Source organism: Acipenser ruthenus, chromosome 9 (genome assembly GCF_902713425.1).
Source record: "Acipenser ruthenus chromosome 9, fAciRut3.2 maternal haplotype, whole genome shotgun sequence".
NCBI lineage: Eukaryota > Metazoa > Chordata > Actinopteri > Acipenseriformes > Acipenseridae > Acipenser > Acipenser ruthenus.
The window spans coordinates 8,268,300-8,292,685 of NC_081197.1; the positions used below are offsets into that span (position 1 = coordinate 8,268,300).

The 24,386-nt window shown below is 36.7% G+C and overlaps 2 protein-coding genes across 5 annotated transcripts in view; one reads left to right on the top strand and one right to left on the bottom strand.

The window, feature by feature from the left end:
• The window catches only part of LOC117405656 (olfactory receptor 1468-like), a 291,007-nt gene that overhangs the window by 172,661 nt on the left and 93,960 nt on the right, over positions 1 to 24,386 (bottom strand). The window contains exons 1-2 of one of the 3 annotated variants that reach the window (XM_059031052.1): positions 3,416 to 3,453; positions 3,202 to 3,240 (exon numbers count right to left, since the gene is read on the bottom strand). The exons of 1 other annotated variant lie outside the window; for it this stretch is intronic. The gene's annotated coding sequence lies outside the window, so the exon portion shown is untranslated. Of the gene's footprint in view, positions 1 to 3,201; positions 3,241 to 3,415; positions 3,454 to 24,386 lie in introns of those variants that run through there. One more of the 3 variants, XM_059031051.1, reaches the window with a different exon arrangement.
• Positions 5,963 to 16,610, top strand: LOC117968341 (olfactory receptor 1-like). Of its 2 annotated transcripts, none has more exons than XM_034915990.2 (2): positions 5,963 to 6,049; positions 14,785 to 16,610. In XM_034915990.2, exon 2 carries the CDS (start codon positions 14,804 to 14,806, stop codon positions 15,740 to 15,742), a length of 939 nt encoding a protein of 312 aa, XP_034771881.2. In that variant the 5' UTR covers positions 5,963 to 6,049; positions 14,785 to 14,803; the 3' UTR covers positions 15,743 to 16,610. The 2 variants fall into 2 exon arrangements, with proteins under 2 accessions (XP_034771881.2, XP_034771882.2); XM_034915991.2 differs by lacking the exon at positions 5,963 to 6,049 and adding an exon at positions 13,345 to 13,389.

The following is a 24,386-nucleotide window of genomic DNA, read 5'->3' on the forward strand; positions in this document are numbered from 1 at the left end:
CAGCGTAGTAACTGGACAGGGGTATCTAGCCTGGACTACGTGCAGTCACACGACCAGAGCAGCGCGTAGCCTACAGCAAAGTGGAGCACTGTCTACAGGCAGAGGACAACGAAGCACCTCGTGCACCGAGCACCCGAGGGCGCAATGCGCACTGATGTACTAGACACCTGCCTACCGAGCACTGTGCGCACAGAGTACTGTAAGCACTACGTGCACCGTGTACTGTGCAGCACCATGCAATCTTGCACTAGCTTTGTACCAAGCACCGCACACAGAGGGTACCCTGTGGGATGATGGCGTTGCAGGCCGTATAGGGATGGGACCCTTGACTTTGTGCATTAGCACTGAGGCACTGCTCGCACTATGTTGAACACTGGTAAGTGTTAACGTAGTGTGTACACTCACTAGTGTTACAGCAAGGTATTAACACTGCGCACTGTACGCTGAGTACCGTGGGCACGTAGTCCGCCTCAGGCCGCCGCCCGCGACCCGCGATAAAAACAATTGCGTATTTGCATTAAACTGCAGCTAGACGGCGAAATATGGGAAGAAGTAGAGTAAAACCTGGGAAAAGAGACCGGAATTGAAGAATGGATATGACCTGTACCAGACGATGACAGCAAGGCTATGTGTAAATTCTGTAAAGGTGAGATTAGAACTCATCATGCAGATTTATTGCAACATGCATCAAGAAATAAACACAAGAAGAACTGTGCGCCATTTTCACCAAAACGACTGACATCACATTCCAGGTAGGTAGTCATAAAATCAATGTAAGATTTAACATCGATAGCTAATTTTAATCTTGAAATATTTGTCCAGTTAAGTGTTTAGCCTTTTTTCGGTTGTTTCGAATGTTGCTGATTAATATACATTTTTTTTTTATATATTGGCCTACTTTGACATCTAGCTTTGTAAGCTTATCAGTATCCAGTATAGTATGCAGTGCTACCTCGTGTAATATAATTAAAAAAAAATTTAAAATACAGTGCAAGCACATGAGCTTTTTAAGTACTATATAGGATAATAAATGTTTCAGACAGTATAAACTTAAATGTGTTTAAATACTGTAACATAAATCAAATGTTATGTTTTATGTCTGGCAAAATGCATTTAAGAACTGTTAATTATGAACGATTTTTCATTTACAAAAAAAGATTTACACTACAACAGGTCGCATTATAACGGGGCAACACTGTATTTTGAATATTTTGACATTTCTTCCATAAAATACAACTCAAGTTGCTGTGAAATTACACATGCAACCTGATAGGGAAATGGGGCCTAGTATAAGTTATGCCATCACTATACATAATTTTATTTTAAAATAATAATAATAAGTATTTTATATTTTTTTCTTTTAAAGGGTTTTTGGCAGTCAGACCAATAGAAATCATTTCGCAGAAAGTAAGGGAACTGAAAACTGCTGCTTTCATTGCATGCCATACTAAACAGTGGATCACCTCGGAGAATTAGCTGAAAAATTGTGCAGAAAGGATGTGAAACTACACAGAACCAAATGCACAGCACTCATCAACAAAGTAATTGGTCTGGAAATGCAGTAAGATTTACTTAAAGACATTGGTGATTCAGCTTGTAGATGAAACAACTAAGACATTAGGACTGACAAGCAGTTGTGTGTAGTTATCCGCTACATCAGCAAGCCTCTGGACAAAATAATTTCAACCTTTCTGAGGATGATACATTTGGAAGGTGAGAACTCTGAAGCTATTTCAGCTGCTTTGCTTCAGTTCATTGACAAATGTGGTCTGAAATTTTCTAAATGCTTTGGAATTGGCACTGATGGATGCCTTGATGATCGGAAGGCATAATTCAGTGTTCACACGTCTACAGAAGGAAAATCCCAACCTTGTGTTGATAAAATGTGCGTGTGTCATTCTTTACAATTGTGTGCCAGTAAAGCTGTTGACACGATGCCTAGGAATATCGAGTTCTTCATTTTGCATACATATGGTTTACCCCCAGCAGTCAACGCCAGCAACAATATGCAAAAGTCTACCAACTAATCAACGATGGTACTGCACCTTTAAAAATACAACAACAAGATGGCTCGCTATCTACAGTTGCAGTGCTAGGATATTATCTCAATGGGATGAACTGAAATTGCACTTCCAGCTTAGTAAAGATAAAGATAGATGTTATGAAGCTGAGATTCTCTTTCAAATGTACAGCAATCCTGTAAACAAACTGTACTTGCAGTTTGTGACTCTGATTCTAAGTGAATTTTCAATATCAACAATCTTTTCTAGCTTGAAGAAGAGAACCCCTTTCTTATGCTTGACAACCTGAATTCATTCTACCGATCTATTCTTGTAAGATTTTTAAACTCTGCTTACCTACCATGCCTAGCTACCATGCCGTGACTTTATTGTTGAGGCTGCAAAACAGGTGCAATCGAGGTTGCCTGAAAACATTGCCATGTGAAAGTCATTGACTGTCTTTAGCCCTTCAGTCATTCTAGCCCAAGTCAAGCCCCCTCTTCGACAGTTTACTTTGCTTAGCCTTTACACAGGTGATCTTGGGAAATTAGATTCCCAGTATAGGTCAATAAACTTACTCCAGTGGAAAAATATAGAGGACAGGAAAGCTGTGGATTTGTGGATTGAGGTTCTGAACTACAAAGATGCTGCTGGGGAACAGTTTTTCAACAATTTAGCTGGTTTTGCACTAACACTTCTCTGCATGCCACTGAGTAATGCAGATATGCAGCATGAATTTTCTCTGCTGAATGTGGTGAAATCTAAACTCAGAAACCGACTGACCCAAGAAACTCTTGGAAACATCTTGTCTATTCGCTGTGGATTCAGACGACTGTGAATATGCTGTAAAGACTTTATACCTAGTAATGACATGATTCAGCTCTTCAAATCAGACATTTACCAAAATGATGCCATTCACCCCAGGTAGGGCATCCAAGCTGTAAAAGTGAAAGGTAGGATTCAGCAAAACAATCAGTTGAATTGCAGGTTACTACTTTGTTAAATCTCCCTTATTAAAAAAGTAGTATACTGCAAGTATGCCTGGGTCCAAATATTATGGTTTTACTGTGTGAGGGAGGAGACCCTCACATTGTCTCAGTATGTATCTGAACATTTACTGCAAATGTTTTTAACTGTTTTTGTATTGTGTTGCTGATCCTTGTGTCTAGTAAGGAAAATAATAAAAACAAAATTCACTTACCTGTTGTATCAGGACTGGAGGCCTATGGTTGGGAGTGTCCTGAAAAAACAAAAAACAAAAGAAAGATTAATCAAGAGTACTGTTTAGATAGTTGGTTTGGAAGGGTGCACACTTCCAGAACAATGTATTGCAGTACTATTGTTAAGATACATTTTCAAATGACCAACAGTTATTTTAATGTGCATGTTTTTTTGATATGGATGGTTTAGGTAACCTGAGTTGGGTGTGGTGGTGTGGTCCTCCATCTTGACAGGAAGTGGGGAACCAGCCATGTTAGTGAGGGAAGCTTTTATTGACTTCCCTGGGTACTGATTTCCTGTAGCAGGGCAGTACCTATAGAAGATATTGAAAGGGGGATAGATGATTTTAATTAAGTTTCCCTCTGCTTGTTTTAAAGCATAGTTTTAATGCATGTGTTAGATTAATGTTTAGTTATATATATTCATTGATGTGTTTCTTTTTTGAATACTTTTATTTATTATTGATAACTGTTTGCTGGTTTGTTTTTATATAACCACCTGCATTATGGTTTATTCTGGGGGAGGGGTAGGCCTGGAAGGGTATAAAGGCTGTTAGTTGGTTCAGTCAGGATCTTCCTTTTGTGTAGATCAGAGGGCAGTTCTGCAGCTCTAGGGTTAGACTCAGTTATTGGAGTCAGTACCTGTGATTAGGTTGTCACGGGTGACCCCGAACCAGTTATTATGTGTAGTAAGAAATTGGATTCCTTTGCATGGAGAATTTCAGTGGCTAGAGTTCACGGCTCCTCGATTGATTCAGATTCAGTTGTATTAAGTCTGCCCATTAATAATGTAGAGCAAAATAGGTATTGTGGTGTTTGCAGAGCCGACCCGAGCTGAACCCAAGACAGAAGTGGAGTCCTGCTGGGAACGAGCTAAAACATTGGACATGGACTGGATGATTTAAAAATGAAATGTATTAATGAGATGATATGTGCTGTAACCATTTGTAATGTTTGAATAATCTTTAGTCTGTAACAAATACTGTAAAGTGCTCTCTCTGTAAGATCGTATAACAGAATCTGGTACAACTTGATACACTGGCCGGTCTTGAGCAGTCTCTTATCAAGATAGGCACAGCTCCAGAATTGAGGGCTGGAATTTCTGCTAATACTTTTTCAGCTTAAATACAGAATAATGCTATACTAAAAAATACATGTTAAAATGTTTGCTTTAAATAGTATAGATTGTTGTGGTAACATATAATCATAGGTAGTGATAATTATTGTTAGTATGAAATACTATGAACAATTTTTATGTATAAGATCATATGATTCACTCTGCTTAATATGATAGCATACCTGAAGCTGTTTTCTATTAAGATGAGCATAGTTGAAAACTGAGTCCTAATTCAATGAAAAGGATTGCTGTGTGCTTGCATTTAGGTATTATACTTTCTGAATATAAAGAAAAAGGGGTTAGGAGTAATTTTTAAGGAAAATAAGTATTTTAGAATAAGTATTTTACACCACAGAAAGGGAACAGAAAAGTGAAATAAATTGTTATTGCGATATTGCTGCTATGCTGCTGCTAGTAAAGAGGAGAATAGTTAACAACCATATTCTATAAGGAGTAAAATACTTAGTTTGGCTCTGAGATAAAAAGATAATGCAGCATAAAAAGATGTTGTGTTTAAAATACAAAATAAAAAGATTGAAAAAATATTAAAGAATAACTTTATAAGCAAAAGATAGGCTTTGGAAAAGTAAACTCTGTGTAACCTGCTTTATCGAACTTTCTATAAGCCTGCCCTTGGAGGGATCAGTGCTTGAGGCCAAGAGGTCTTCATTGGCAAGAGAAGCGGGGATTCTCTTATCAGGAATTTACGGTGTCAAGGCTAGAAGTATTCTTCAATTTAGAAGAAGGAAGGACAGAATAGAAATGGTCTAATTCCAAAATATATTAAGATAGTTAGTTGCCGGGCGGAACAAGCACGTAAGATACAGGTGTAAGGAAAGTTCTAGGGAACATTAATCACTATTAAACTTGGCAAGAAAAGAGGTGTCTCCAGCAAGCTGGTTTTAGCCAGTATGTGTATAGCTGAAAAATACAGGGTCATCTGGATGTCAATTAAGTTCAAGCTACCAGGGGCCCATAGGAGAAAAACATTACAGCTTAACAGCTCAGTAAAATAGTTAGGTTTTCCATAAGGAGAAAACTCTACACTAAAAAGATATAAGATGGAAGTTCCCTATAATACCTGCTAAACACACACCCGTAAGGAAAGAAGGAAACTAATTTGAGAGTGAGATGACATGAGGGAATATATTTTTGAAAGCCAAGTTCATGTAATCAATTATAATCATTATAACTATAACTGCTATATTATGATATAACTATTGGTGTTGCTTATATTCAAGCACCACTCTTTTTATAATACACACAATTATTGGTGCTGCATATATTTAAACACCACTCCTTTTTATAATGCACCCATATTAAGTAGTGAATCAAGGTAGCAAGGATTTTGTGAACTCTGCTTCACCTAACTTTTTAGATGGAGGAGGGGGCCAAGAATGAGTGGATGAGATCATGGGCCAGTATTGATTTGTTGGCATGTGACTCTAAGTGAGTCTGAAGAGTTGGTTGAATTCCTTAGAGATTACTGTTCACCAAGAGATAAGGACTGTCCATATAGATTGATGATTGGGTCTAATTGGGGCCTCCCATTGCTTTCAATGGGACGAAAATTGTATAAAAACCCTGAGCCGATCACACTGAGACCACCACAATCAAGACTCAGCTTGGCAGAGCTACGTGGTCCATCCTTTGCAGGTCTTCACAAGGCAGTCCTTCTCTTTTGTTCACGCTACTCTCCCTTATAATAGGAGGTAAGCATATTAATGGTAATATTGTATCTTGCATGTATTGGTTATATTGCTATGAGGTTTTGAAACTATGTTTTAGTATTGAGAGTGTTATATTGAATGTGCTAAAATATAGCAGTGGGTGCTTGTAGGCTTTGTGCTTAGCTGGCCCGAGGGCTGCACTAAATACATATAATTGTATTATGTTATTGAAGTATTAATGCTGAGCTTGTAATAAACTTAGGATTGCTAATTATTATTACATGTTTCTGGGTTTTGGTGGTATGTGCAAACTACTAATCCAATATTAAAGGCATTTTAATAAAACGAAGGAGCGCTGATGTTGCTCTGATTCGTAAAACTTCAAATAAATGAGTCTGAGTGATTTTCTTGGTTAAATAAAGGTTTCATGGACACACCGCTCGTCCAGTGCTCGAACATAAACCACTAGGAGTTTTAAACATCTCTGTCCTCCTCAACGTCTCCCCTGAGTTAAGAGTGTGTGCAGAGCAAATAATACAATAAAAAGAGAACGTGAAAAGTGAAAACGTGACAAGGTGACTATAAATAGTTATTTCTGGTTTCCACCTTTTCTTTCTTCAAATTGTTAGATATTGTGTTTAATTAGCTTTTTGTTTATTGTTCTTAAATAAAAATAATTGGTTTTGCACCAAACTTCTCTGTGATCTGTGTGCTTCCCTGCAAATCAACACCAGCTGCTGGCTGCACTCTCCAACATACTGTTACTGATATTATGCTGTACTATTTTACTTTCACTATACAATGTTTTTTTTTTTTTTATAAAGGTTGTCACATATTGCCCAGTAGCTTTTTTAAGCCATAGACAAGCTGAATAACGTGATATAGACAACATAATGTTCATGTGACTGGAAATGATGTAGAGGGGAGGTTGGGCTTCTTTTCAAGACCAGTTGGCTTTTTTTCTCAAAGATATCTGGCAACCCTGAGCAGCGTGGTAACCCTAGTTTCTTGCAAGTTTCTGACCAAACGTGTGTGAGTAGTACTGTCGTCTAAAAATGTAGCTTAAAATTAACAGTTGAACTGCATTTGCATTTAGAATAACAGTTGCATTTAGAATATAAACAGCAAAAAACTAAAATAAAAATACACTTAAGCTTTGTGTGTTGGACACGTGACACTAACAAAATGCCATGAAAATAATTTGAATGAAGTGCTTTAATGCAGCAAAAAGCTCAATAATTAAACAAAGAAGGAAGTGAACCGTTACAGTATCAAGCTGAAAAAAAGTTTTCTTTGTGAACTCCGATAAACCAATGTTATCTATTCTTTTGCCAGTCAAGTTGTAGAGTGCTTAGATAAAGTTTTGAGTCAACACAAACAGATTTATTTAGTATGTTGGATATTCTTAGCAGCCACAACTATCCCAGGTAAAATAGATTTGGCTACTGCGTTGTTTACCGTCAGGAGTTTAATGATTATTTAATTGCGCAGCACATTCCCTAATTAGATAATGAACTGATACTATCTCAGCCAAATAAACATGCACGATAATTTAAGACGTTACCATAAGAAAGAAAAAAAAGCACTGTGTAGAGTTTTGGACTTGTTTATTTCTCTTACTGACCATTTTAAAGTGAAAGCAGAAAGCATAGAAATAATTGGGACTTTAATTTGGAAGTGTACGGTGAGAAAAAAAACATTTAGGCAACTAAAAATGAAATGCACTGCATTGATTGTAGTAAAAAAAAAACACATTCACTAAATGTAGCTCTCTGATTGTGCTAATGAAAATATCTAAAATGTATTAAAATGTGCTTGCTGTGGTGCATTTAATATAGTAAATAGTAGAACGAACTTGATGCAATTTAAACTTGTTTTTACCGAAAATAAACATGTAGGCATAAGGGCTATCTGTATTACATGTTCTCAGATGAGGACTTCACTAACACTGAGCATGGGATGGGAGCTGCAACATGCTGTTTCCCATACTGTGTGCAGGGGCCTTGATGCTCAAAGTCCATTTTTCTTGTTGGTCTTGCCTTGCTTTGAGCAGTGCTGAAATAAATCTCCTTCATTGCACTAATGAAGTACTTTGTCAGACACTACAAGCAGACCACTACTAGTCTAGCATGTGCTTAAACCATGCACAAATGCAGCAGAATGCACCATTTGAATCCCTTTTTTCAAAAACTTCAGACAGGTTTAAAACAAAACAGGTATGTAAATGGTAACAAAAAGAAAAAGAAAAACGAAGCCCAATGTTTGTGGTCGTTGTTATTTTTAGTATTGTTAGTAGTGCTCCAGAAGGCAGTTCCACGCTGTCAGCATGCTCCACCCCGACCTCAGCAGCCCCAGCAGGGGCCCTGAAGTCTTGCAGCCTCAGGCCCACCCATTTACAAAACATCAGCTGCAATACTGGAGCAATTGCACTGCTCGCCACCGTACATACCGGTTACGCACTGCAGTTCCTTGCGGGACCTCCTCCCTTTTGAGGGATCACGGTTACATCCATGAACAACCCTAGCTGGGCGATTGGTTTACAACAGTGGACTTGAAGGACGCGTATTTTCACGTTCCTATCCGTCCAGCGCACAGGAAATATCTCCGCTTTGCCTTTCAGGGGACCGTATTCGAGTTTTCCGTGCTGCCTTTCAGACTCTTTTTAGCCCCCCGCACCTTTTTGAAGTGCGTGGATGCAATCCGAGCTCCCTTGCGGCTGCAAGGAATCAGGGTGCTGAACTACCTGGACGACTGGTTGATCTGTTCCTAGTCGCAGGAAGGAGCAGTGGCCCACACAGTGACAGTGACAAACCATCTAGCGAGACTGGGTCTCACTCTCAACGAGGCCAAGAGTCAATTAATACTGGTGCAGAGTACGGTCTTCTTGGGTCTCTGGCTGGATTCCCTCACCATGCAAGCCGGTCGGACGACAGAGTAGAGGCTATTCAAAACTGTCTGGCCATATTTCAACAGGGGTCCACGGTGGAACTGGTGTTATGTCAAAAACTACTAGGTCTGATGGCCACAGCCTCATCAGCTACCCAACTGTGGTTACTGCATATGCGCCCCATTCAAGCGTGGCTCAATGCCTTTTGGCTTCACCCCAAGCGAGACAGACACCATCGGCTAACGGTGTCTCGCTCATGTTGGGAAGCCCTATGCTGGTGGAGACAAGCCTCCCACCTGCACGAAGGTGTAGTGATGGGAGTGATACACAGTTGTCAAGTGGTGACAACAGACACATCCCACCTAGGTTGGGGTGCGGTCTGGGCAGGCAGAGGAGTCAGTGGGTCCTGGACAGGCCGCTGGACATCCCTACATATAAATATACTGGAGCTCCGAGCAGTGCACCTTGCTCTCCAGCATTTCCTTCCTGTGCTCCAGAACAGACATGTCCTCGTGCGCACCGACAACATGTCAGTAGAGGCATACGTGAACCACTAGGGTGGGCTTCGGTCCCCGGGGTTACACCACATAGCCTTTCGGCTGCTGATCTGGGCACAGAAGCATTTATTGTCCCTCTGGGGACCGTAGAGCTGAAATATCTCTCTATGAAGACAGCCTTTTTATTGGCCATCACCTCCGCTAAGCGGGTCAGTGAGCTGCAGGCTCTGTCTGTGCACAGTTCCTGTATGCGTGTTTGGGATAATGGAAACAGGCTATCGTTATGCACAAACCCTGCGTTCCTACCTAAGATGATTACAGCTTTCCACTTGAACCAGTCAGTGGAACTAGAGGCCTTCCATCCCCCTCCCTTTGATTTGGAGGATAGGAAACTGAATTTTTGGATAAAATATACCATAGTACTGTAGGCGGGTTGTTTTGTTGTCGGGATCTCCCTGCCCAAGGCCGACACCAGGAGGCGGGCTGGTCACTCCCACGGGAGGCGGGCTGTTGGGAAGGGGTGAACCCCTTGATACAGGTGAGCCTATAGGTTGGGAAAGGGGTTGTGGACTCCCAGGCACGGGGGAGGCAGGAACTACCAGATCCGGTTGTGACCACCCGCTGTCTGTGTGGTGGTAGCTGGACCCTGTAGACCTCCTTGCCAATGCGCTCCGGTATTTCACACGGCCCAATCCACAAGCTGTCCAACTTGGGGCAACGGCCCTGCAGACTGCCGACGTTACAATATTATTATATGTGTGTGTATTATAGGTTTGTTATAAATATATACGCAGTCAAAAATGTTTACAAAGATATAATACAAGGATAGTACACAGTGCTTTTTTATGGGATGCTTTTTTTAAAATTATTTGTTTAATGCTACAGTGTCTTTTTTTTTAACCAAATGAGGAAGGCTGTGTTTTAAGACGACCTAAAAACTTCATGGAAACCCGATTTAAGAAAGCTGTATGATTCAGTAAGTCGGGCAAGGCCAAACTGGAACTCAGACATAAACATTAAATATACCCTCCCGTATTTTAATATTAATTAGGTGATTTGCATTTGGAATGAGAATTTCTCAAGCTAAAAGAAAATTACATGGAAACACACAGAACCCGAAAGTTCTATCAAAATAGAGTGAGAAAAAGATGAGACTTTTTTTTTCTTTTTCCGTGGAAATTGCTCCAATGACACCTTAAAACAAAAAAGTTGTGTCATATTGATTCCAAAATGTTCTGGAGGTAGAGACTGGGGCACAAACTTTGAAACTCTTATTCAGTCTTTTAAAACGGTACACCACCAAGTGTAAACTTTCTTCTAATATTCATTACTTTTTTTTTTTTTTGTTCCTATGTAGTCATTGAAATCAATTTTATAAAACCTGGTATAGCAATGGAAAATGCAATGTGTGTTGAATTGTTTACACTTGTAAGACCTGTAATTTATTTATTAATGCTCTCTTTGGAACTGCTAGCTTGTTTTTTACATTAATGGTGAATATTCTATCTGACACCCAGGTAATTTCGTATGCATTTTGTTTTGTTCAAATGTATTTTATGAATCTCTATGCTATGGTAGAAATGACAGTTTTGTCGGTTATGGCCCATGACAGATATGTGGCAGCGTACATGCCTTTACAATACCACACCATTGTGACAATTCCAAAACTATATATTTGATTGCTGGCTGTCTGGATCATCCCTGTGTGTTTGATGATCATTTTAGTGGTACTGGCTGTGATGCTTCCTTTATGTGTAAACATCATTGATAAGCTATATTGTCACACCTGGGCAGCAGTTAGACTTTCTTGCACAGACACGACTTTTAATAATGTATATGCTTTATTTTCAATATGTTTATTTTTCGTACCTTTTATTTATTTTTTTATTCTCTTACATAAACATACTTAAAGTCTGCAAAAAAAGTCTCCCACATTTCATTTCATGCAGTACCTTTTATATTAGTATCTTCATAGATGTGATTCAGAGCCGATTCAGCCTTAAGAAACTGTTGTTTGTGTCATCCCCTCACTGGAATTTCTAATTGTCCCCCCTCTTTTAAACCCCATTATCTATGATATGACTCTGCCTGTGATACGCAAAACAATTATTAAAATATTAAGAAAAAATCTAATTAGTCCAACTGTAACGTATTCAGATTCTTAATAATTAAAAACATTGCTATCCAGTGCTCTATAGAGTCCAGACACAGATTAAACGGGTACAAGCACAGAGCACATTTATTTAAGTATTCGAATACTTCAGAGCATACGTAGCCTAGTTCAACAGTTCTGTTCTGTAACATGCTTTTCACAAAATCAGGTATGCAGGGCCGGCCTTAAGGCACGGCAAGCGAGGCGGCCGCCTAGGGACCCCACCCTTTAGAGCTGCCGTGAGATTGAATGTGTTCGTTATGTGCGCGCAAACACTCGGGGGTGCAAAATTGGGGTACCTCATATAGCACCAGCAACATTAAATTCTGGCACCAGTAGACATGTTTAATTTTTTTAATTGTTTTTTTTTTATTCCTTATCAACCATAGATGATGATAGTTTCTTATTTGGGTCTGGACTACTCACATGACCCACCCACACTCATCCACATACACAGGAGGGAGGGCTTGTGTCATGTGGGAAAGTGATAGCAAACATGTTGTAGTGCACTTTTACACAGTTATCAATTACATCTTTGCTCAGCAAGTCAGAAAGGTATGTGGGCAATAGTAGACTTAACAGGTAACAATACATTGTAAAATAATGTTTAGTGTTCACAAGCCTCTTCATTTACCACAATGGTTAAGCTTTGCTAGTTTATAAACACATTTTGTGATTAAAAAATGCACATGCTTTGGTTAGGTGCATATAATCACGGATCTATATTAAAACCAAATCAGTTGTTCCAGTTAATGTAAATCTAAACAGTGCAGCTGAATTCACGAGTTACTGTTTCGTTTCATCATTTTGTTAATGATATTTTATTTTTTTTTACCCAGTAAAATACTGAATGGAATAATATAATAATAATGACAATTAAACTACATCTACCCACATCTAAAAATACTCTCTTTTTAAGTTAATGTTTGTTAACGAATTTCTTCTAGGAAAAAATAAATAAATAAATATTACAGGCTGCTATGAGTCTTGCCATGGATGAGAGATGTCTCTGAATTTCCTTTGGGGTACATTGTGTTAAAAGTATTTACTGTAACGCAAAACATTAAAAGCTCATTGAATAAGTATGAGTCCTATGAAAATGCTGCAGTACATGCATGAAAACAGATTAGCCGATACACCATTCCAGTTTTATTATTTAGCAGACACCTTTATCCAAGGCAACTTACAAAGACAAGAGTGTGTGAACTTACAATGTCTCACCCAAAGGATGGAGCACAAGAAGGTTAAGTGACTTGATCATGGTCACACAACAAGTCAGTGGCTGAGCTGGGATTTGAACCAGAGACCTCCTACTTACATGTCCTTTTATTTAACCACTGGACCACACAGCCTTCTATTCACAATGACGTCACAGAACTCAAAGGTATCAAAAAATGTGTCCTTTATTATTCATACAAAGTGTTTAAATATTCAACATAATGACTAAAGAGTCTATCCTATATTGTGCATGGCATAGACATTACACTAGACTGATTTATCAGTGGTCAGGAGCTCTGTGATGCAAGGCTTGTGCTCAGGTGCCTGTAATCTTTCTTGCTGCTGTTGCCTTGTGCTCTGCAGGGCAGGATTGTGAACATCAAACATTCCCTTCTGGGTCTGAAAGGTCATGTAAACAGAGCCACTGACTTGCTAATAGATCTTGTTTTCAATGGATTCTTCATTAAGCTCCTACATCCCCCTGGATGTTTCAGAGGCAGCACCCCCTCCCCCTCCCCCCTCTAAAGGAAGCATATAAAGCTCAGCATATTTCTTCAGACTCAGAAGCACTGTCCACACAGCACTGCATGCTTCCACCAGCAGCTTCTCCTAAGGATCTCTCTGAGAGGTAATTTAAAACAATGTTTTAATGTATGTGTGCCTTTAATCTGTTGTTATTGTGCTATTGTAAACATGTTATTGGGTCCTGTACCCTGATCCTATGTATCTTTATTTTCTGTTTATTGATTTATTTATTTGGGAGATTCCTTTATCCAAGGCGAGTTACAGGTGTTACAGGGCAGCACAGGGTTACAATGCAAGGTCAATATTTAAATACACTATAGTTTACAGTAAGTGCAAATCAAATTACTAAAGTACAATATGAAATAAGATGCAAGTTAAGATGACAACTATTTACATCTACAATGACTTAGTCATAGTGCAATAGTGCATTAATAGTGCATCAGCTGTGCATATTTTTTATTTTATGTATATATATATATATATATAGATATATATATATATATATATATATATATATATATATATATATATATATATATATATATATATAGTTGTAATACTGGTATTAGTATTGATTAAAATCAAGTGTATTCACAAAGCTTAAACTTGTGAGTCATTTAAAGAACGCTAGCTAATCATAGAACTGTTCGAAGCTTCTTTAACAGTCTGAAAAAGTGCACCTTTGCTGCACCCCTAAAACACTGCTGCTCTCTGGCCAATGGAGAAGGGATTTCCAGTTGTTATCATCCATGAAACTGGCTTGGGTTTGTGTGTCAGCAACGTTTAAAGGCTGATGTTTTAACAACAATACCACAAGCAGGGATAATAATCAATAATACTGTAATATGAACTCTTTATTGGATTAGAAATAATACCGATAACGTGCTTTAAGCGATAACTACTTTTTTCTTCTGCTTCCACAGAAGTTGTGTGTAGTTTTACCCAGATTATATGATTGAGTGCATATATTATATGATTGAGTGCATAGATTATAGAGAGCTTGTACAGTTGATGACAGCTCCCAGTGCTGCTTCAGAGAGCAGTAGGACACTGCCTGTGTAGTTACACAATGGCATGAAGGGTTAGGATTTGACAAGATGTGTGTGTCTGCACTTAAATCTACCTTTAGGGAATGTAAACAAGCTTGACAGCCCACAGGGTCTGGTTTCTGATGAAGTTCATTACACAGCTGGGTAAACTATAGGACACATGTTGTAAATAGTGAACTAACGCTTCAGCAAAACTGGACTGATGTTGAGGACAATATATACACTGATTTCACTATTTGCAGGACAAGTACATCCCCCTTTTTAATTTAAAGTATTATTACCTGATCGCTTTAGATGATGTGATATTCAAATGCATAGCTATACCACCTGTATGTTCCCCATTTTAGACTTCATACTATTTTTTGTATACAACTAATTTGCACTGGGTAAGGGCAGCTGCTAAGAAATAAAATAAATGATAATGTATTTTTTAATGTATTTATTCACAGGTATTTTGAAGAAGCAGCTATGGAGAAAGAAAACTCATCCTACGTTACAATGTTTACCCTTTCTGGATTAAATGAATCAAGCACAAATAAATACATCTATTTTTCTTTCACTCTCCTGGGTTATCTCTTTATCATTTGTGTTAATTTAATTCTAATTGTAATAATAGCTCTTGAAAAGACACTTCATGAGCCCATGTATTTCTTCCTCTGTAATCTGAGTGCTAATGCACTGTATGGAACTGCTGGTTTCTATCCTAAACTACTGTTTGATTTTCTGTCTGATACGCATGTCATCTTGTATTCTGGGTGCCTTCTACAAATATTTGTCATCTACAGTTTTTCTACGTGTGAATTATCAAATTTAACAGTGATGGCATATGATAGGTATGTGGCAATATGCAGGCCCCTGGAGTACCATGCTATCATGTCGCCTTTGACGACTGGTAAATTAATTCTGTTTTCTTGGATTTTTCCATTCTGTTGTGTGTGTATTGGTACTCTACTGACTTTCAGGTTGCCCTTATGTGGCTCCCACATTGAAAAACTATATTGTGATAACTGGTCAATTGTGAAATTATCTTGTGTAGGGACTACTGTTAACAATGGATATGGATATGTTATAATATGTCTATTCTTTGCACATTTCCTTTTTATTTTATTTTCCTACATGAAAATATTCAGAGCGTGCCGGGCATCTAGTATAGCAATGAGTAAATGTTTGCAGACCTGTTTGCCACATTTGTTGACCTTGATCAACTACTGTATTGCCATGCTTTTTGATTTAATGTACAGTAGATACGGTTCAAATGATATGCCACAGGTTTTACACAATCTCCTGTCAGTGGAATTTCTGATCGTCCCCCCTGTTTTCAATCCTGTCATTTATGGTTTAAACTTTCAAAAGATCCGGAACAAAGTCACAAGAATGTGCAGCAGAAACAAAGTAATTCACACTTAATAGATTCCAGATGTAGTTGCTACTATCGCCTTACATTTGTAAGAAATCAAAACTTTTAACTGTATATTGTTTTCTATAATTAATAGAATTGTATTAACTATTTCATGAAAGACACACTTTATTGCAATGAAAAATGGATAGAAAGTTGAGTTGTTTAGTAAGATATGTGCTTATACATACAGGATTATTTAATTTGTAATTGACTCAAGAAAGTAACAGAATCAGGTAAGTTAAATGGACGCGATGCACTTTTTCAACTTCATTGCAAACCTCTTCCTGAACCCTTCTTGGTTTTGTTAATATAAACTGAAATGCTTATTTATTAAGGGTCACCCATTTCTGAGGGTAGCTTCACATTTTATATAGAAAAATGTATCATCAAAGGAATCAAATGTACTGCAGGCATAAGACCAGCTTCTGATGTAAAAAAATAAAGCAATGTTTCATGTAATGTAATGTATTTTAAACTGAAATAGTTTATATCCATGCTAAGCACAAGTACATTACATGTGTACGAAGCAAATAGATAAATACATTGTTGGTCTTGTGGTTAAAAACAGTAATTCCAGTCAGCCTTTCAAAGCAGATTCCTGTACAGGTTAATATGCATGTTTTATAATTTCAGAAACAATAAAGAGATGTATTAAATAAGCCATAATTCATGACATGATTTATATTTGTATATAATGTAAACACTAATGCACAACCTTGAATATCTTGTTTTTATAATGTGGCTTAAATACGATTGAATACATATTTTATGTTATATACTGTATAAATACAATGTAGTATGTATGTATATTGTTAATGTATTTTATGTATAAAATGCATCCTTACAGTAAAAAAAAAAAAAAGTGTTACATATTGGACAGGGAAATGTTAAAATGTAATAAAGAATATAATTATTTTTTTGCACATTTATTTTCTACACAATACTACTGCAATTCAGATGCTTGAAATCAATATCGCTTCCTTAAACTGTAAGCTTCCTAGACACCACAGCCCTCTGACACAGTTCAGTGAAACCTGGTCCATTGAGCATCACCTACTGAGTAGTGCACATAACATTAGCATTAAAGGAGTGCTATCCAATCAGGTAGAAAGACACAACAGAATTTATATATATATATATATATAAGTAAATGAACCTCACCACTTTTGGTTCTTTGCCCCTTTAAAACACAGACCCAGGACACAGGAATTGGATTTTAAGTGCGGTTGCGCTATTTTTTAATACACGAAACAAACAAAAACAAATTAAACAAAACAAACACCTAGCTCTTTTTTTGAGCACTTAACTAAAAACACAGAACACTGGAACCTACCTATAAACAGGACAGCTAAGCTGTTTACCTGTGACAAAAAGCAAAACACTCAAATAAAACAAAACCACACCGGTTTACACTAACTTTCTTTTTCTACGCTTGTGTACACCAACAAGCGGGCTCTTACACACACCACACAACAGCCTTGAGCAGACTGACTGCACTCTTTAAATACCCTGCACCTGGTTCTAATTTACAATAACTACCAGGTGCAGGGGTTAGTAGTTTTATTGTTAATTAACAAATCTAATTAAACAATAAAGCAAAACAATTAAACTACTAACAAAAATGTTTTACGCAGGAAGGATTTTAACCCCCTCCCTGCTGTGTTACTATATATATATATATATATATATACAGTGCCTATAGAAAGTCCACACCCCTTTCAAAATGTTCACATTTTTTTGCCTTATAGCCTGGAATTAAAATGCATTAATATTTTTTTTTTTTTCATCCTACCCCACAACTTCCAAGTGAAAAAAAATATTCTAGAAATTTGTAGAAAATTAATTCAAAATAAAAACTGAAATAGCTTGGTTGGATAAGTGTCCACCCCGCTTGTAATAGCAATCCTAAATTAGCTCAGGTGTAACCAATCGCCTTCAAAATCACACACCAAGTTAAGTGGCCTCCACCTGTGTTAAATTGTAGTGATTCACATGATTTCAGGATAAGTTCAGCAGTTCCTGTAGGTTCCCTCTGCTGGGTAGTGCATTTCAAAGCAAAGACTCAACCATGAACACCAAGGCGCTTTCAAAAGAACTCCGGGACAAAGTTGTTGAGAGGCACAGATCAGGGGATGGGTATAAAAAAATATCAAAGGCCTTGAATATCCCTTGGAGCACAGTCAATATGATTATTAAGAAGTGGAAAGTGTATGGCACCACCAAGACCCTGCATAGATCAGTCTGTCCCTACAAACTGGATGACCGAGCAAAAAGGAGACTGATCAGAGAGGCTACTACGAGGCCAATGGCAACTTTGCAAGATCTACGGGCTTTTATAGCCAAGACTGATGAAGCTTGCATGTGACAACAATATCCCAAGCACACCACAAATCTGGCCTGTATGGTAGGGTGGCAAGAAGGAAGCCATTACTCAAAAAAGCCCACCTTGAATCCCGTTTTAAGTTTGCAGAAAAACACTCAGGAGATTCTGAGATTCTGAAAAACACTCAGGAGAAACTAAAATGGAACTTTTTGGCCTAAATGCAAAGCGTTATGTTTGGCGCAAACCCAACACAGCACATCACCCAAAGAACACCATCCCTACTGTGAAGCATGGTGGTGGCAGCATCATGTTATGGGGATGTTTCTCATCGGCAGGGATTGGGGCACTTGTCAGGATAGAAGGGGAAATGAATGGAGCAAAGTACAGAAAAGTCCTTGAGAAAACCTGCTGTCCTCTGCAAGAAAGCTGAAACTGGGACGGAAGTTCACCTTTCAGCATGACAACGACCCAAAGCACACAGCCAAAGCTACACTGGAGTGGCTAAGGAACAAAAAAGGTAAATGTCCTTGAGTGGCCCAGTCAGAGCCCCGACCTAAATCCAATCGAAAATTTGTGGCATGACTTGAAGATCGCTGTCCATCAACTCTCCCCAAGGAACTTGACAGAGCTTGAACAGTTTTGTAAATAAGAATGGTCAAATATTGCCAAATCTAGGTGTGCAAAGTTGGTAGAGACCTATTCCAACAGACTCACTGTAATTGCTGTCAAAGGTGCTTCCACCAAGTATGAACTCAGGTGGGTGGTAACTTATCCAATTGTGATCTTTCAGTTTTGTATTTTTAATATATCATTTTTTTTCTTAATAAAAACTTTTTTTCCCTTTAACAGTGTGGAGTATGGTCTGTAGATAAATGGGGAAAAAATCCTCATTTAAATGCATGAAACTCTGAGGCACTGACACAACAAAATGTGAAAAAAGTTCAAGGGGGTGTAGACTTTCTATTGCCACTATATATATATATATATATATATATATATATATATATATATATATATATATATATATATATATATATATATATATATATATATTGTAACAAACGGTCAGTTTGGAACATTAGGGGAAGATATCAGGAACGTGGGGATTCTGATATCTGGCCCCTGAGTTTAAAACAAGAATGACGTTTGTTGGTAGAAGACAACAGCGTACACTGTAAAATTAGAGGGGTGGAGGTGGCCAAGATGGCGGCGTAGAAGGACGTAACTTTGCTGAGCTCCGTCTGACCGGAATTTAAATAAATAAATACACACTATAATACGACACTGGAACTGAAACATATATTCTGAAGTACTCTATGGAAAGATAAAATCACTTCGAAACATTTAGAACAAGTACAAAACAAAATTAGAAACTAAATTTATAATTAGCATTCCGCCTGAAGGAAAACAAGCCACACCTGAATTTATTTCAAACTTTAATGCCTGACTTCTGAATGTACACATGTCCAAAGAAGGCAAAAGGAAGAAATCAAACGGAAAAAGTAAATTACGACAGGCTGTCATGTACAAAGACAAAAAAAATGGATCTAAACCGAATTTGGATTTTGAAAATACAATACTGATAGAAGAAGGAGCTAATGTTACCGTTGCTTTAACTGCTCATGACTACACGTGTTCCTCTGGAGATTCTAACAATGAAGTGACTGAAGTTGAGGAACTTTCTGGATTTGATATTCTACCGGGTACCCCTATCAAGAGTCCTGCTCCTAAACGAGGTAAGATTGACACTCAACCAGACTCCGGTCCTAACATGGAAATTAATATTCTTACTGAATTAAAACGAGTTATTAACGATAGGGCGGATGTTCTTGAAAAACTGATCGGAGAAAACGCAATAAAAATTGAAGGCCTTAAAAAAACTGTGGACTTTGTATGTGCTGAAGTCAAAGAAATGCAAAACAAAATTAAGCAAGTTGAACGTCGCATAAACAAAACAGAAGGAAGGCTGGATGCATGCGAAAGCAAAATATCCGAAGTTGAAAGATACAAAAGGCGTTGGGACCTGAAACTATATGGTGTACCAGAAAACGATGACGAAAACATAAGATTGGAAGTTATTCAGATTTGTCAAAGTCTCATTCCGGATGCCAAAATGAAAATACCCGATGTCATTGACACTGTTCATAGACTTGGGAAAAAACAGTTGCTCAACATCCATCCCAGAGGGATTATTTTACAGTTCTCTCTGCGGCACTACAGGGATATGATCTGGAAAGCTGCCAAAAAGTCAACATTTCTAAAGGAACAAGGATACCGTTTTGCAGAAGATTTGTCTCCGGCAGACAGAGAAACCCGACGTCAGCTCTGGCCTTCCATTGAGAAGGCGCGCAACGAAGGAAAACGCGCATACTTTGTCGGGGCTCGAGCATTTATAGATGGGGTTGAAGTTCGATCACCTTTTAACACAACCTGAAGAATCTCTACGCAGGTCTGTGGTACATGATTCAAGTTTAGTGTTGTACAAATTAAATATATAAATATGTTAGGTAATAACAACGTCTACAAGGTAACTTGTCGTTCTAAGCTATAGTTATGGAACTGCTAGTTTCTATTTAGTTGCCTCTCTCACACTTAACGTTATATGTGTATTTAGTCTATATGTATGTATATATGTATACATTTGTGTATAGGTATATTTAATGTACAAATACATATGTATATGTGTATGTTCTGAATTTATAAAAAGGTCAGATGTTCTCAGTTTATGATGAGCAATACTCTTTAATTAGTGAAAATTACTATTTCTGTTAGTAACGTTTAAATCTTTACAAGTTTAAAATCTCATCATTATCTATTATTTCTTTTAATGCCAGGGGGTTAAGAAACAATGTTAAACGCAAAGCTTTATTTCTTTACGCAAAAAAATGTAACGCTGATTTTTGTTTTATACAAGAGTCTCACTCTTGTGAGGATGACAAGAGGTTCTGGAGATCTCAGTGGGGTCATGATATCTGGTTATCACACGGTTTGGGTCATTCCGCTGGAGTTGCTATTTTGAAATATAAATTTGATGGGAAGATTCTTCAATCAGAAAGTGATCTTAATGGTCGCTATATTATTCTCACTGTTAAACTCAAGATCATATTTTAGTATTAATTAATATCTATGGTTACAATTCTCAAACTAAAAACGATTTTCTGTTTGAAACTTTAGAAGATAAAATTTCTCTTTGCCAAACAAAATATCCAAATTCTAAACTTATTATTGGAGGGGATTTTAATGTAACCCAAGATGATACTTTGGATAGATGGCCACCAAAAAGATCTCCTAATATCAATAACACTTTTGTTCTTTTCACTGAAAAATTTGATATAATTGATATTTGGAGGAAAAAATTCCCTATTGATAAAATGTTTACCTGGAGTAACAAAGCATGTTCACAACAGTCACGCATTGATTATTGGTTAGTCTCAAGATCTATAAATGAGAATAGCATTAAGGTAGAAATTCTTCCAACCCCCTTAACTGATCACAAAACAATATATATACATTTAGATTTTTCAACAACTCAAACAACAAAAAATATCAAAGCTTCATATTGGAAACTAAATATCTCTTTATTAGAAAATGAAAAGGTTAAGAAAGATATAAGTAATTTAATTGACGTTTATTGGAATAAAGCCTTACATGAGAATATCTTTGGGAAGAATTGGGAGCTCCTAAAATTTGAAATTAGAAAATTTGTTATGAAACTTGGTTTTAAACAAGCTAAAATGAGACAAAAGGAAGAAGAGGTAATAGCTAAAATTATTGCTCTTTCAAAAAAAACTTCTGAGCATGATTCTGATGAAGAGAGACTTAAAATGAACGAACTACAGAATAAATTAGATGCTTTATATAAATTCAGGGCAAAAGGGGCTGTCATTAGGTCAAGACAAAAATGGTTAGAAGAAGGAGAAACAAATTCTTCTTTTTTCTTTAGAATGGAAAAACAGCACTTCCAGAGCAACTCGATTACTCAACTTGTTGTGGATGGCAGGATCACAAATAACCCAAAGAAAATAGCCGCACATTGTGCAAATTTCTATCAGAACTTATATAAGTCTAATGTCTGTGAAGATTCTACTAGAGATTTTTTTAAATTAATAGGTAATGTTAAAACTATTAATGCAGATGAAAAAAGTTTTTGTGATGGTCCCATTCTTATACAAGAAATTGTTGACTCCATTGCAAATCTTAAAAATAATAAATCACCAGGAAATGATGGTATTACCGCTGAATTTTATAAAATGTTTGTAAAACAGGTATCAATTTTTTTATACAAGGTATATTTAGAAAGTATAAATGTAGAATCTCTACCACAAACCATGAACCAGGGACTAATTACCTTAATACCTAAACCTAAAAAAGACCTTCTCTTACTTGATAATTGGAGGCCCATAAGTCTTCTCAACAACGATTATAAAATTTTAGCTTTGATTTTTGCCAAAAGAATAAAAATAGCTCTTAATACAATAATAGATGAAACACAATCAGGTTTTATGAAAAATAGACATATTACAAATAATATTAGATTAGTATTAGATATCTTAGATTATTCCGACTTGGTATTGGAAGAAAGTTTTATTCTCTTTCTTGATTTTTACAAGGCTTTCGACACAGTTGAACACCTTTTCATCGTTAACGCTCTTGAAAAATTTGGCTTTGGAGTTTTTTTTATTAAAGTAATTAAAACTCTTTATAAAAATAATAATAGCTCAATTAAATTAGGTCATGGTACCTCGCAAAGATTTACTATACAACGTGGCATCCGACAGGGTTGCCCTATTTCACCTTATTTGTTTTTACTTGCAATGCAGCTCCTGGCAGTCCATATCATTAATAGTGGTTTGCAGGGTATTTCCATCGCAGAGAAACAAATAATTATAAGTCAATTGGCAGATGATACAACTCTTTTTCTGAAAAATAAATCTCAGATACCAATAGCTATTAACATAATTAATTCATTCTCAAAAGCCTCAGGTTTATACTTAAATATAAACAAATGTGAATTATTACCTATCAAAAATTGTACTGATTCGTTTATATCAGAAATTCCAATTAAAAACGAAATAAACTATTTAGGAATTATTATAAATAAAGATAAAAAAACTAGGTGCTCTCTAAATTTTAATCCTCTTATTGAAAAGACACAACATAAATTAAATCTATGGTTGCAAAGAGATTTGTCTCTGAAAGGTCGGATTTTGCTTACTAAGGCTGAAGGTATTTCTAGGCTGACTTATGCAGCTCTTTCTCTGGATGTATCAAAAGACATCAGTAGTATGGTTGATAGAATCTTATTTAACTTTATCTGGAAGAACAAAACTCATTATATTAGAAAATCAGTAATAATGAACAATCATGAATCTGGAGGACTTAACTTTCTTGATTTTTCTACCTTAAACAATACCTTTAAAATAAATTGGATTAAACAGTTTATTAAAAATCCATCTTCAACTTGGAACTTTATTCCTGCATATATTTTTAATAATCTTGGTGGTCTAAGCTTTCTATTAATGTGTAATTACAATATTGAAAAAATTCCCATCAAGTTATCAAATTTTCATAAACAAATGCTTCTTTCTTGGTCTTTAATTTATAAACATAACTTTTCTCCACACAAATATTTCATTTGGAATAATAAGGATATTTGCTATAAGCATAAATCCTTATTTTTCCCCAATTGGTTTAATAATGGCATCATATTAGTTACTCAATTGTTTAAATGTAATGGTAATCTTCTTAACTATACAGAATTCTTGTCCACCTTTAAATTACCTATTACAGCAAAGGAGTTTGCCATTATTTTTGATGCTCTCCCTAGAGGAGTGATCACTTTACTGAAAAATAATTTGAAAGCATTATCTTGCCCTCCACCTTCCATAGACCCTTGTGAAACTTTTATTGGAAAATATTGTTTAATAGATCATTCTAAAAATAATAAGCGTATAAGATCTCTTTTCCAAAATGATCTAGTATCCATCCCTTACGTTATTTCATATTGGGACGGGTTTATTGAAGGTATTGACTGGAAAAAAGTTTGGATTTTATCCAACAAGTACTTATTAACTAACAAAGTTAAAGAAGTTTCTTATAAAATAATACATAAATGTTATCCTGTTAAAAACTATTTAAAGAAACTGAAACATGGTATCGACCTGAGCTGCTCATTCTGTAAGGACTCCACTGAAACAATGTTGCATTTATTTTGGAATTGCAGATACTCCAGATTTTTTTGGAAAGATTTAATTACTTTCACCAACAATAATATTAAAAAAGAAAAAAACCTTAAATTTCATATTGGTAATGTACTGTTTGGTTTCACT

Bases quoted from the DNA above. Each gene is read 5' to 3' on its own strand.
- LOC117968341 (XM_034915991.2), top strand. From the start codon at position 13,349: ATGCTTCCACCAGCAGCTTCTCCTAAGGATCTCTCTGAGAG. The intron at 13,390-14,784 runs GTAATTTAAAAC...ATTTATTCACAG, and splicing joins CCTAAGGATCTCTCTGAGAG to GTATTTTGAAGAAGCAGCTA.